The following is a 13,603-nucleotide window of genomic DNA, read 5'->3' on the forward strand; positions in this document are numbered from 1 at the left end:
CTTGGATTTGTCACTACTTTTCATCCTGCTGCTGCTATGGTGATTCAGACCATAATCCTTTCCTTAGACTATTATAGTGACCTTCTAATTGGCTTTCTTGGCTCCAGTCTCCCCTTACTCTAGTTCAGCCGTCGTCTTGCTACTAAATTTTTATGTATTTATTTTTAGTATGAATAATCACATCTCTTCCCTATTTAGGAACCTCTGATACCTTTCATACTTATTGTCTTCAGTGTAAAGTCCAAGTTCCTTAGCTGTAAATCAAGGTTCTTCTCAATATGGCTACATCCTACCTTACCAGTTATTTTCATCCCACACCAGACTTCCCTCTCTTCTCTGAACACAGTTTGCCTTTTCACACTTTTGTGCCTTTCCCCATCCTATTCACCTAAGTATCTTCTCTCCTCAGCCAACTCATTTCCTCCTTCAGTGCCCAACCCAAACTTCACTGCCTCTAGGAAAAGAAACCCCCTCTGCAGCTTCCAAGTCATTAGGACAAAAGATATGGTATTTAAAGCAGTGGATCATATGATATGGCTTATATGTGGAATCTGAAAAAAAAAGGTACAAATGAACTTAGCTACAAAACAAATAGAGTTACAGATGTAGAAAACAAACTTAAGGTTTTCAGGGGGTAAGGGGCGGGGGGGATAAATTGGGAGATTGGGATTGACATATACACACTACTATATAAAAAATAGATAACTAATAAGGACCTACTGTATAGCCCAGGGAACTCTACTCAGTACTCTGTAATGGCCTATATGGGAAAAGAATCTAAAAAAGAGTGGATATATGTATATGTATAACTGATTCAATCTGCCGTACACCTGAAACTAACACAACATTGTAAATCAACTATACTCCAATAAAAATTTAAGAAATAAAATAAAATAAAGCAATGGACTGGATGGGAAATTGCAGAGAACCAAGCCCATGGGGGCTCCCAGCATTCAGAAATCAGGAAGGACACACCAAAAGAAACTGAGAAGGAATAAACAATGAGGTAGAAGGAAAGCCAGTGTGGTGTGATGGAAGTAAAGTGAAGAAAATGTTTCAACAAAAAGGGACTGATCATTACTGCCAAGTAGCTGCTGAGAGGGCCGTAAGGTGAGGATGGACAACTGACCACTGGGTTTGACAACAAAGAGGTCACTGCAACCTTCACAGGTGTGTTTGCAGTAGAGGAATGGGGGACAAAGGCTGACTGGATTGGCTTCAGGAGAGTCCGAAATGAGGAAGTTGATGTTCTTTGAATGGGTGAAGTAGTAGATGAATGAAGAAATAATGTCTTAGAGGGACTTCCCTGGCGGTCCAGTGGTTAAGACTCCGTGCTTCCAATGCAGGGAGCGCAGGCTCGATCCCTGGTCGGGGAACTAAGATCCTACAAGCCGCGTGGCGTGGCCAAGTTAAAAAAAAAGATGTCTTAGAGAGGATTCTATAATTGGTCAGGAACCAAAATAGATTAGTTATTTTGAACTCTTAGAGTCTCTGGAAAGTTTCCAAATAGAAACAAGGATGCAATTTGGTGGTGCAAAGTTTTTCTTAAGTGACAAGGCAATTCAGAGTAGGATTACCAAGGCAGTAGAGTTAGTCTAGGGAAGGTTCTATGTGAGTTCTCTGTAATGGTTGCATTTTATCTATTACTGACCTGGTTCACAAAGGCCTTCATGCAGGACTTCTCAGAAGCTTCAGGGAAGAGCTGTCCCTGCAGGCACTAGGGTGTAGAATTTTCAGAGACTATTTCCAACACCTCTTGCTGGTGTGTAGAGGTGCTGATAAGAAGTCTATAAGGCTGGCTCTCATGCTTTTGGAGGCTGGGCAGCACCAAGGCTGAATGGTTGGGAAGAGGTAAACAGGAAATATCTGACTCACACAATGTAGTGCATTTGGAAATGCTGTATTTGGAAGTATTTCTATATAAAAATTTTATACTGAAATCATAATGGAGGTGGACTAAGTATTCACCTACCTGTATTTGATGAACAGGTAGGCTGTTCTTACCTGCCGCCTCCTAGAGATGAAATATGGAGAATACAAACTTTGGGTAGACCAGACCCAAGCTTTGATTTTGTGCTGTTACCTATGTGACATTTTTCAAATTGTCAGAGTTTCAAAAAGTACTTTGATACAGATCCCATGTAGAATGTGTTTTTACTTGCATGACTGAAGACAACCCATGGACCATATATTTCCCTTTATAGAATTATTTATGTTGACATCTAGGGCCTGGATTATGGAATAGAACCAGTTATAGAATATTGAAGAACTTCCTGTTATACCATGTTTCCTGTGGTTCCCCAAATGCACAGGATGCTCTTATACGTGCCTTTGCTTGTGCTGTGCCCTCTACCTGGGATACCCAAATCCCCTTCTTCCTGGCATGCTCAGATCTAAGAGGCCTTCCTCACCCTCTCAGACAGAGATCAATCCCCTCTCTGTGCTCCCCAGACTAGTTTCATGTGTCACTCCATCTCTACACCAACCACACTTAGCTACAGCTGTTTACTCTTCTGGCTCCCTCATTGGGCTGAGTTTCCTGAAGTCAGTGATTTTGTCTTCCTATTTCTATCTTTTACATCTAGAGTAGTGCTTGCACATTTTGGACACAAAATCCATGTTTGTTGAATGGATGCATGAGTGCTTGAGAGTATGAATAAATGAATGAGTGAGTGGATGAATACATGAAAAGATTAGAAAAATGTTACCCACAGATGGAAGCTCACACAAACATGAAAGTGTCAGTGACTTTACATATACACAAAATTAGCCATGGAATGGTACTTTCCAAGTCCAATTGAGATGACAAGATTACTGTAGCATAATGCATGTAAAGAGGAGATTGATACACACAAACGACTCGTAACATGTGTGGCACAAGGTGGTGAGAACTGTGCTGATTAAAATGAGTTGGGTGATAGGAATTGATTGGTTTTCATCTAGATTTGGGAGAGAGATTTGATCTGTGGAACAGAATGAACATTTTGGCCCTTGTGATTTCTTTTTTTTTTTTTTTTCATTTATTTATTTTATTTTTGGCTGTGTTGGGTCTTTGTTGCTGGGCGCGGGCTTTTCTCTAGTTGTGGCAAGCAGAGGCTACTCTTCCTTGTGGTGCGCGGGCTTCTCATTGTGGTGGCTTCTCTTGTTGCGGAGCACAGGCTCTAGGCGCGCGGGCTTCAGTAGTTGCAGCGCGCGGGCTCAGTAGTCATGGCTCGCGGCTCTAGAGCGCAGGCTCAGTAGTCGTGGCACACGGGCTTAGTTGCTCCGCGGCATGTGGGATCTTCCCGGCCCAGGGCTCGAACCCGTGTCCCTTGCATTGGCAGGCGGATTCTTAACCATTGCGCCACCAGGGAAACCCTTTGTGATTTCTTTTAAGCAAGGTATTTTTCATCTTAAAATTTAAGGGCAAGGTACACCTTTATAAGCATGTTTATCTAAAGCATGGCTTCATTGTAAAACAAAACAAAAAAAAGAAAAGGAAAAACCAGCTATTACACCTTTAAAATGGAAGTTACATTGAACTAGTCATTTCATTCCCGCATACCTCAGTTTCTTCTATGCATACTTTGTATGCATGATAATACTAAATGATAATAGCCCTTACTAGTATTTACACTATAAAAGGGTTGTTAATGTAAATTAGATAGTATAAAATGGGTTATGATGTCTTCTTTGAAAGACAAGCACTATACACAAATGGGATATTATTATTTAGTTTTTCCTTTTCAATCTCGTTAAATGAGAATTAGATGAAAACTCTGCCCCTTAAGCAATATCCAGTGGGTAAATGATTATTGAGTCGAGTAAAATGAAAAAAAAAAAATCTTCAGCTGAAAAGTCAGTTTGTGCAGCTTAGCTAGTCTGTGCACAAGACAAAAATATTGTCTTTATCTGATGTTTACCACTGCTTTTTATCTCCTCTCTGTGCAGTAATCACAAACTGAAGACAGTTAAGCCTTTCAGTTCAGTCATAGTGTGCATTTTAGAGAACATAGATATCCTGGAATGATTACAATTGAGAAATAATGTTTCATTTAATCAAGCCGTGCAGCCAGTTTTGCTATTGATTTAGGGCTAATTCAGCTACTAGTTCTTAGGTTTGGGGTAGCTATTACTGCAACCTTTTCGGGTTAGTTACTGCCATTGCCTCTGTGCGCTCCCTGTTTGCACCATCCAGGCCAGAGCTTCCCTATCTTCTCCTTGGAATACAGGTTACTAAGAGGGGTTGAGGGTATAAGATTTTGGGAGTCGTTGTGAACGTCAGAAACGTCACTTCGTTGTCATGAAGGTGTGAGAACTGAAACAACGCAGTGGAGGATTCAGGATAACAGAGCCGGTGGTGACAGGGCCACCTGTCCAGCACAGTTGTGCCTGGCCTCTGTGTGCATAATAGCTCCAGCCTACTTCTAGTTCCTGGTCCCTGTTCTCTGACTGCTCCCTGCTCCTCCTCTCTCATCCAAAGCCCTTTCAGTGTTCACCCACTGTATCTAGGCTCACCTTCACTCCCTAGGACCAACCTCAGCACTGCTGGTAGTTGTGATCATCTGTTTTCCCCCAACCCAAATCCAGAGCTTTTGGCTGCTGGATTTTGCTCTCAGAGATGACCCCTGCCTAGCCAGCTGTGGGCCAGCTGTCTGCTCCAAGGTGACCAGACTCCTCTCTCCTCCCTCTGACTGGTCCCAATACATGAGCTATGGCAATAGGTGTGACAGTTGTGTCTGATCAGGTTTTTATCGATACCCATGAAGGTCATTTCATTGGTGGGCTGCTCAGAGAGGTCAGAGCCCAGGAAGCCTGTGTGAAGTTTAGAGGCCTAGAGAAGGGGCAGGTGCAGAAGAGGAGTCAGGAGGAGAGCACGAAAGGCAGATTTGGTTTACTGGACAGTTTTAGCCACTTCCAGCACCAGTTGCAAGACCACAGCCCAACACAAAGGCCATGCCTATCAAGAGTATCGCCATGTGGTAACTGAGCTAATGTAAAGGTGGTGAGGGAGCCTTCGTAGTGGCACCATTTCCCTACCTTTGGGAAGAAAATCTAGGGATTATATCTTCTACTTTTAAAGCAAATTGTTTGAAACAGTTGTCTACATTCACTGGTTCCACTTATTCCTCAGCTTGCTGTGACCTGCCTTCTGCCTCCACTGACCCCGCTGTCACCCAGCTGGTCAAATACCTCCTTGGTGCTCCCTCCATAGGTGCTTCTCAGGCTTTTCCTACTTGATCTCTTGACAGCATTTACCTTTGTTGACCATAACCTACTTGTTGAAATGTGCTTTTCCCTTGTTCTCTATGATATCTCACTCTTTTTGTTTCCCTCCTGTCCCTCTGGCTGTACTTTTTTCAGGGATCCTTTCTCTGCCCATGTTTTTTTTTTTTTAATTAATTAATTAATTTATTTTTTGGCTGCGTTGGGTCTTCGTTGCTGCGCGCGGGCTTTCTCTAGTTGCGGTGAGCGGGGGCTACTCTTCGTTGCGGTACGCAGGCTTCTCATTGCGGTGGCTTCTCTTGCTGAGGATCATGGGCTCTAGGCACGCAGGCTTCAGTAGTTGTGGCTCACGGGCTCAGTAGTTGTGGTTCACGGGCTTCGTCGCTCCGCGGCATGTGGGATCTTCCCGGACCAGGGATCGAACCCATGTCCCCTGCCTTGGCAGGCAATTCTTAACCACTGCACCACCAGGGAAGTCCCTCTCTGCCCATGTTTTAAGTTTTGGTGCTCCTCTGGGTTCTCTTCTGAGCCCTTTTCTCTTCGGTGACACTCTCCCAGTGTATCGCTTTCATCCCCTTGGATTCTATTGTTGCCTACCGTGTACTGATGCTTCCTAAGCCTGTATTCTCAGACTTCAAGATCAACCTGCCTACTCATGCCCGGAGAGTATTCCCCAGGCATTTCAAACCAAACATGACCACGGCTGGTCTCATCCCTTTAGTAAGAGCCTTAGTGAGTGATGCCACTGTCCACCCAGCTGTTCAAGTCAAAAACCTGAGGGGCAGCTTTGACTTCTTCCCTTCAAAACTCCAGCATTCAAGCAATCACAGATTTCAGTAGATTGTACCTCCTCTATGACTTGGCTTGTAAGGCTCTGTAGAAATTGGTTCTGTTTACCTTTCCAGTCTCATCTCTGACCACTCTGTCTCAGCTATCCTGCACTGTTTTCAGTACTCAGATAATCAGTGATTTCTGTCACCTTCAAAACGTGCATCCACTCTTCCTCCACTGAGACAGATCTGCCCCACCTCTTTATTTGACTAACTCCTCGTACCTTGTAAGTCTCCACGTAGAAGTCACTAACTTCCAATTCTCCCAAATTCCGGGTTAGACGTCCCTCCTAGAGCTCTTGGTACTCTTCTCTTCATAACACACTGCTTTATCGGAGCTGCCTTTCCCGTTTCTACCTTGCCCTCTACTGCAAGCTCTACTGGAAGGTTTCTGTGAGCAGGAACCATATTTATCCTATTCACCTTTGTACTCGTAGCACCAACAAAGTATCTGGTACAAAATAGATGCTCAGTGAATGAAAATAAATATTAGAAGTATCACTGTGAGAGTAGAAAATAAATTTCCAATCAGAGGTTGCAATTAGGATTTTACAAAACAAAGATTTATCAAGTCCCTCTAACATCAAAGGGATTTGAAGATTATCTAAAACTATTCAGAAGAATTTATCAACATTAGAATCATGAGCAGAGAGTAGTTAATAGAGGTAGATTTCAAATCTGTCCCTTATGGGCTTCTTTTCCAGAGTTCAATATCCAGACTCTCTGAGCCATGTTTTGGGGTCACCCAAGCATTCCATCCTCCTGACTTCCCATAAACTTTTGGATTCATAACCCACTCCATACTTGAGAACATGGGGATTGGAATAAGGTAAGTGTTAGCTTTTCTGTCTTTTCCTCTATTATTTCATTTTCAACCATATACTATACTTGTAGAGCAATAATTTTTAGCCTCTCTCTGGAGTCTTGATCAGGAGGTATGACCAGCTTCCCTGCTAGTCTAGCTGGCCTCACAATGTTTGAATATCCTATGCATATGAAGAAATGTTGCAAAGTCTCTTGAGGTATTATGTCCTTTCATATTTTCTTTTTTATTTCTTGGCTATCTAAATTCTTTATCATCGTTCTATTGATTTTTTCCTAATATGATTCCACACAGAAAAAAGTGAGTTTTGAGAAACCAGAAAGACTTGCTTCCCACTCTGGGACACCTTTTGGGCCAGATGCACAATAAGAATGCAGGGCATGAACAGTGCAATCAAACTTCAAAAACAACTCTGCTTTAGCCACACTGCATAAGGGTAACTGCTCACTCCACCTCTACTGTCAACATTCGTGAACCCCCTCCCTGCTTCAGTTTTTCACTTAAAAAAAACTTATTATTATTTATTTATCTTCATATTTGTTTATTGCTTATCCCCTAACTAGAATGTAAGCTTTATGAGGACAGGGATTTTTTTTTTGTTCACCACTATATATGCTCAGCACTTGGAACAATAACTGGTACATGGTAGGCACTCAATAGATATTGTTGACTGAATGAATGGTATCTTTTAAAAAAAAATTTTAAGAGGCTGATGCACACCCAGGCCTCTAGGGATCTAATGCAAATCTGGTTTGCAGCTTTGTTCCCCTTAACACTTTGATTGATGGCTAAGATGATAACATTGACCGAGCGCTGAACGAATTTACAGATGACGCACAGCTAGAAAAGATAACAAATAAGTTGGATGATGCAATCAGGATTCTCCTCCCCCTTATCAAATCCTGAAAAAATATAATAATGAATCACATCTAACAATATAAAGTTTACCAGGGACAAATATAAAGTACTCAAAGATCTCCAAATTCAATTGTACAAGTACAGGTTGGGGACAAGGTGACTTACAATAGCTCACGTAGGAAGATTTAGAGCCTTCTCTTGATTGTGAGTAGATGATGAGTCAACACGGTGTGATGTAACTTCCACAAAACAAAAATCAATCTTTTGTTGTATTAATAGAAATATAGTGTTCAAGTCGGGGAGTAGTTCTCTAGTTCTCACTGGTGATCAGGTCACATTTGCTCTGTTTTATGAATTCTGATCTTCAGCCTTGAAGAAAGACATTGATAAACAAAAGGTTATTCAAGAAGAGTAAAAAGGGTAAAATGGGATCTTGTAATCAGTGTCATATCAGAAATGATTAAAGGATCTAAGAGTCGGTGTGGGTGTGTGAGGAGGATGGTGATAGCTAGCACATGTAGCTGCCTTCCAAAGTTAAAGGGGCTGTCCTGCAAGGAGAGATTAGATTTCGTCTGGGTAATCCCAAATGACAGATGGAAGACCCTTGAGTAGAAGATGTAAGTATGTATATTACAACCTGTAAGAATTTATCAACAATTCTGTTTTGCCCAGTAATCAAGTGGACAACTGGTGGAGGTTGTAAGTTCCCTGACCCTGATGGTATTCAAGCAAAAGCTGGGCACTCATGCCTCATGTCCTGAATACACTTGTGATGGAAGTTCAAACACCGCGGTGAGGGATTGGGTTAATCACAATAGCAAACACATACTAAGTGCTTACTCTATGGTAGGTACCATAAAAAGTGATTAATGTGGGTTATTTTTTGGCTGCGTTGGGTGTTCATTGCTGCGCACAGGCTTTCTCTAGTTGCGGCGAGCAGGGGCAACTCTTTTGCTGCGGTGCGTGGGCGTCTCATTGTGGTGGCTTCTGTTGTTGCCGAGCACGGGCTCTAGGCGCGCGGGCTTCAGTAGTTGTAGCTTGCAGGCTCTAGAGCACAGGCTCAGTAGTTGTGGCGCACGGGCTTAGTTGATTGCAGCATGTGGGATCCTCCCGGACCAGGGCTCGAACCCATGTCCCCTGCATTGGCAGGCGGATTCCCAACCACTGAGCCACCAGGGAAGTCCCTGGGTTATTATTTTTAATATATCAATCTTACTAGCTCCATCTTAGAGATGAGAAAACTGAGGCTTAGAGGGGTTAAGTAACTTGCCCAAGGTCTTACACCTTGTACATAGCAGAGGAAGGATTTTAACTTAGGCAGTCAGATCCTCAACTTTAACTTATTGCTCTATAAGGACTCCCACTTCTAAAAAACCACTCTTTCCCACCCTGAGATTCTACCACTCTAATGAAGTAATCAAACCGAGGAGCTTATTATCTCCACTTGTAAATGATTCTGTACTAAATAGGTTCTTTCTGCATAGTATGCGGCGCTAAATTAACCTGGACAGTTGCCACTTGTGGTACACTGTATGGAGCCCAGCGTATTTATTAAGGGAAAAGAATGAGTGAATGCAACCACACAAGCTGCATTAGAAATGACAGAATCTCAATATATTGTGTCTGAGGAAAAACAAGCACATTTCTGGGTGGTCTACTGAGGATACTTGGCAAAAAGTGATACTCCATCATTCCTGCCAGAGGCCTTATGAATTCCTGCTCAGTTGTTTGGACAATATTCATTTAAACAAATATTTATTGAGTACCTGTCCTGTGCCAGGTATGTCCAACGTGCTGAGGGTGCAGAGGTGAATCAGAGGATGCACTGTTAGTGGGGGAGATGGACAGGTAAGCAAATTCTTATGATACAGTGTGACAAGTGCTTAGCAGGTGTATGCATATGTTTTAAGTATTACAGGGACAGAGCGGAAAGGAACTGATTCTGCTTGGTTGAAGGAGTTGTCCAATACTTGATTATGTTTTCAAAATGACTGTCACATACGTTGCATGAGTTTATTTGGTCTTCATAAAGACCATATGAAGTCATGATCCCTTTTTGGACATGAGATCAAATAGAGTTATCATAGAGGTTAGGTGAGCTCCCCAAGGTCATGCAGCTAGCAATAATAATTGCTGACATTTATTGAGTGCTTAGGCTACCTGAGGTTCTGTTCTAAGCCATATTAAGATGTTTCATTTTCACAACTCTACGAGGTCATTATTAATATTATTACCACTTTACAAATGAGAAAACTGAGGTACAAGATTTAAATAATTTGCCTAGAGTCACATAGCTAGAAAGTGGAAAAACCAGGATTTGCACCAACCCATTCTGGCTTTAGCAGGCACGCACTTACCCAGTGCACTAAATTACCTGTAACTGGTGCCCTGAAGAGCTGGAACTCACACTTAGATTCTGATTGCAAGTTCAGCTTTCTTTCAAGTGACCTTGCTCTTTAGCAATATTACATCCAAATGAGAGAAATGGTGTGTGCCTGGCTGCAGGGAGAGGTTGTGTAGGTCAGGCATCCCTGAAAGTGTTTTGGGAGAGGTATGGTAAAATCTAGAATATGCATTAGTTGTATATGCAGGGTTTTTCAGGGCAGCAGCCAGAATTTGGCCTCTTGTTCTCCAGGGCAGCAGTCTGGGCTCTAGGGACTATGATTTGTTATACATAGGAACTAGCCACCAACACTTACCCTGTAGCCTTTTAAACTTTAGTTTAAATTTTTCTAAAAGAAGATGACAAGATGTGAAACATCAAGAATGAAGCAAGTTAAATTCAATACCTTATACATAAGCAAGAATGGAGTTACAGAAAAGGAGAAATGAAGCACATAATTGCTTAAATTATCCAAGTTTTCTCTCCATAATAAAAATTCTTGGATTGAAAAATAGTTCAATACAATATTACTGTACGTTAATAATTAGGTTGATATGGCTCTGTGGTAAATCTGAGAAAGAATTGGTTATTAAAATGACTGAAGTAGATTAGCCTTCCCTCAGTAATTACTACTTCAGCTAATAAGGATATGACCTATGTGATTGAATCTACTGCATTTTTAAGACATCCATCTCCCATAATTTTTGGAGATTCAATAATTTAAAAATCAGCAGTGGGGCTTCCCTGGTGGCGCAGTGATTAATAACCCGCCCGCCAATTCAGGGGACATGGGTTCGAGCCCTGGTCCGGGAAGATCCCACATGCCGCGGAGCATCTAAGCCCGTGCGCCACACTACTGAGACCGCATGCCACAACTACTGAAGCCTGCGTGCCTAGAGCCTGTGCTCCGCAACGAAGAGAAGCCACCGCAATGAGAAGCCCAAGGACCACAACAAAGAGTAGCCCCTGCTCGCTGCAACTAGAGAAAGCCCGTGCGCAGCAACAAAGACCCAACACAGCCAAGAATAAATAAAAAACAAAAATCAGCAGTGGGTGGGGATTTCTGTGGTAGGCAGAGGGCAGAAAAGGTCAATGTTCTTCAACATTCTTTCCTTCACAGCAAGTGGGGTTTTTTGGTTTTGGTTGGTTCTCAGTGTTTTGTTTTGTCATGTATGGAGACCTAGGAGATGCAACTGATTTATCTTAGCCTTTGTGTTTATAAATTTCTATTTTCTTGGCTTCAGGTCCTTGGAAACATTTGTTTTGATGGTGGCTGGAGAGTTAGTCATGTTTTATTTTTGTTGTTCCTATTTATTTTTAAGATCCTTTAGTTCAAGTCCACTTACAAGGTGTTATATAAGCTGTATTTACGTTTCCACAAATAAAATATTCCTAGTAGTAATTTCTAGTACACTCTTATAAAAACAGTTAATAATTTGATGCCCATCAGAATGATTCTGTAATATTAATAAGCTAGAACAAGGATATGCTTTGGAAAATTGTGTTTGAAATTTATAATTGGATTTAGCACTTAACATGTGAAATTTCAAGTTTCTTAGATCAATTATTTTTGAGTTACGAAGCAGCCAAATTCTTATAAACATATTTTTCCTTTTCATCACTGAGTCAACAAAAGTTGGAAAATTCTTTTCTCACACATTCCATTCTTTAACTAAGCCTGAAGGTAAAAGGCTTTTTAAAAAAAACCACATCCCAAACAAACAGTTTTACATGAGGTTATGAGTAATGAGTAAACGAACAGAGTGGGCTCTACTGGCACTGGGGATGTACGTCTAATTACAAGTCTCAGTGTTCCAAACATATAATTTACTAATGTTGAGGTTTTTAATTCTTAACTTTGAGTCCATTGGGATGGAAACAGGTGACCCTTGGTGGAAATATGTCAAGAATCAACTTTCTCAGGTTGACCTTTAGTTTGTTGGTCAACGAATCAAAACATTGTGTATTCCCAGGCTTAAAGATGTCTGTACCTTGTTAAATTTGTTATAAGATCAAGGCAGAAAGCTAGCACTGCTTTGCTGCTGTGAACAGGTTGCCCTCTCCCTTCTTCTTGATGCCTCTTCTTCATGAGAGATGGTCCATCTTAGCTGGCTCCATGCATGAAGCAGTATGAAGCACGTTGCATCTCCTGCACATCCTCCGGAGTGGGTCGGGGTGCGGGGGGAGGTAGAGAACTCTGTTTTTACAATGAGACAAGTGAATATCAGCTTTCGAACTGACTTGACATACTTTCTAGTCCAAGGCTCCATACTAGGCACCAAAGACTGCTACAAATGCTCTCAATCACCAATGTTCATAACTTAAAAGTAGTAACATAAGATTTGCAATCAATTAGATTACTGTCTGACCTGGAGCAAACAACTTAAGCTCTCTCCAAAATAACTATTTCACAGTGTTATTATAATTATGTAAATAATTGAGATTATATATATGAAAATACTTAGTGCAAAGCCTGGCACATAGTTGCAAGTGAAGGCTGAATTTATGTGAAGCGTATAATTAACTACCTGTGGAACCTCAAATGGACAAATGAACCCAAATTGACATTATCTGTCTCTAGCCAGTTTTAAGTCAGAAAATTTCACTTCCAAATGAATAAACTACATCTACCAATGGCTTTGCTTTAAAGCCTACATTCAGAACAAAATGTTATTTAAGTGATAATCTGTTAATATATTTCATAACAGGAGCTGACTGGTTTCTGTAGGAGAAAATTACATGTGAACAAAAGGAAGAAGGAAAATTAGATAAATGAAAAGTCTTTATTTCAAAATAAATGAAGAAGGGACAGTTATCTGATTATAGAACATTCAGATCATGGTATAATTATTGTAGGTCTACTTGTAATTACAAAATATAATTGTATTTATGTTAGTTTTTAAATTTTTTTTCTGATCTTAAAGGACTAATTTTCTCATAATTGAATGACAAAACTCTGCAGTACCCCGTGTTAACTATTAATATGCTAAAAAATACCCATTAACTATCTTTTTCTTAATTGCAACTACTGTCTTGGACTTACATTTATTTAAGCGATACAAAAGGAATGATTTAAACTGCTTGCTCTTCTGCATATTAGAAAGTAAGAGAAAGAAGCATTCCCCCGACCCACTTAACTATGAAAAAAGGACTCTCCCAAGTTGCCAGGAACTAACACGATAGTAAAATTACAAGAAAATTTTGTTAAGAAACCTTTTCTCATCTGCAAGTTGTTTGACTGAAACCTGAGGTGCTGAATTTCAGCACAAAGGTGACTTTGGAGGAGAAAGTTTGTGCCAAACTGGATCAGTTGTTTTTGTGTTATGTAAGAAGGAGAAAAAAAATTAACTGTTTCCTCCTAAGCTATAAATTTAAGATTACCCTATTACACCAAATGAGAGAATTTCCAGACCTCAAACTTTACTTTAGCCTTATATTTTCATGAACTATTTTCTGTACCCTCTCAAAACTAAATACAATTAAATATTAAGTAATTTGCCTTGC

At 40.9% G+C, this 13,603-nt stretch overlaps 1 protein-coding gene across 2 annotated transcripts in view; it reads left to right on the forward strand.

The window, feature by feature from the left end:
* Positions 1-13,603, forward strand: part of MKLN1 (muskelin 1) — a 353,982-nt gene that overhangs the window by 21,321 nt on the left and 319,058 nt on the right. For both annotated transcript variants that reach the window (XM_068549469.1, XM_068549467.1), the window contains one exon: positions 6,740-6,864. In XM_068549469.1, coding sequence (XP_068405570.1) covers positions 6,848-6,864 — 17 coding nt within the window. In that variant the 5' untranslated portion in view covers positions 6,740-6,847. The remainder of the gene's footprint in view (positions 1-6,739; positions 6,865-13,603) is intronic.

Source organism: Eschrichtius robustus, chromosome 8, assembly GCF_028021215.1.
Source record: "Eschrichtius robustus isolate mEscRob2 chromosome 8, mEscRob2.pri, whole genome shotgun sequence".
Lineage (NCBI taxonomy): Eukaryota > Metazoa > Chordata > Mammalia > Artiodactyla > Eschrichtiidae > Eschrichtius > Eschrichtius robustus.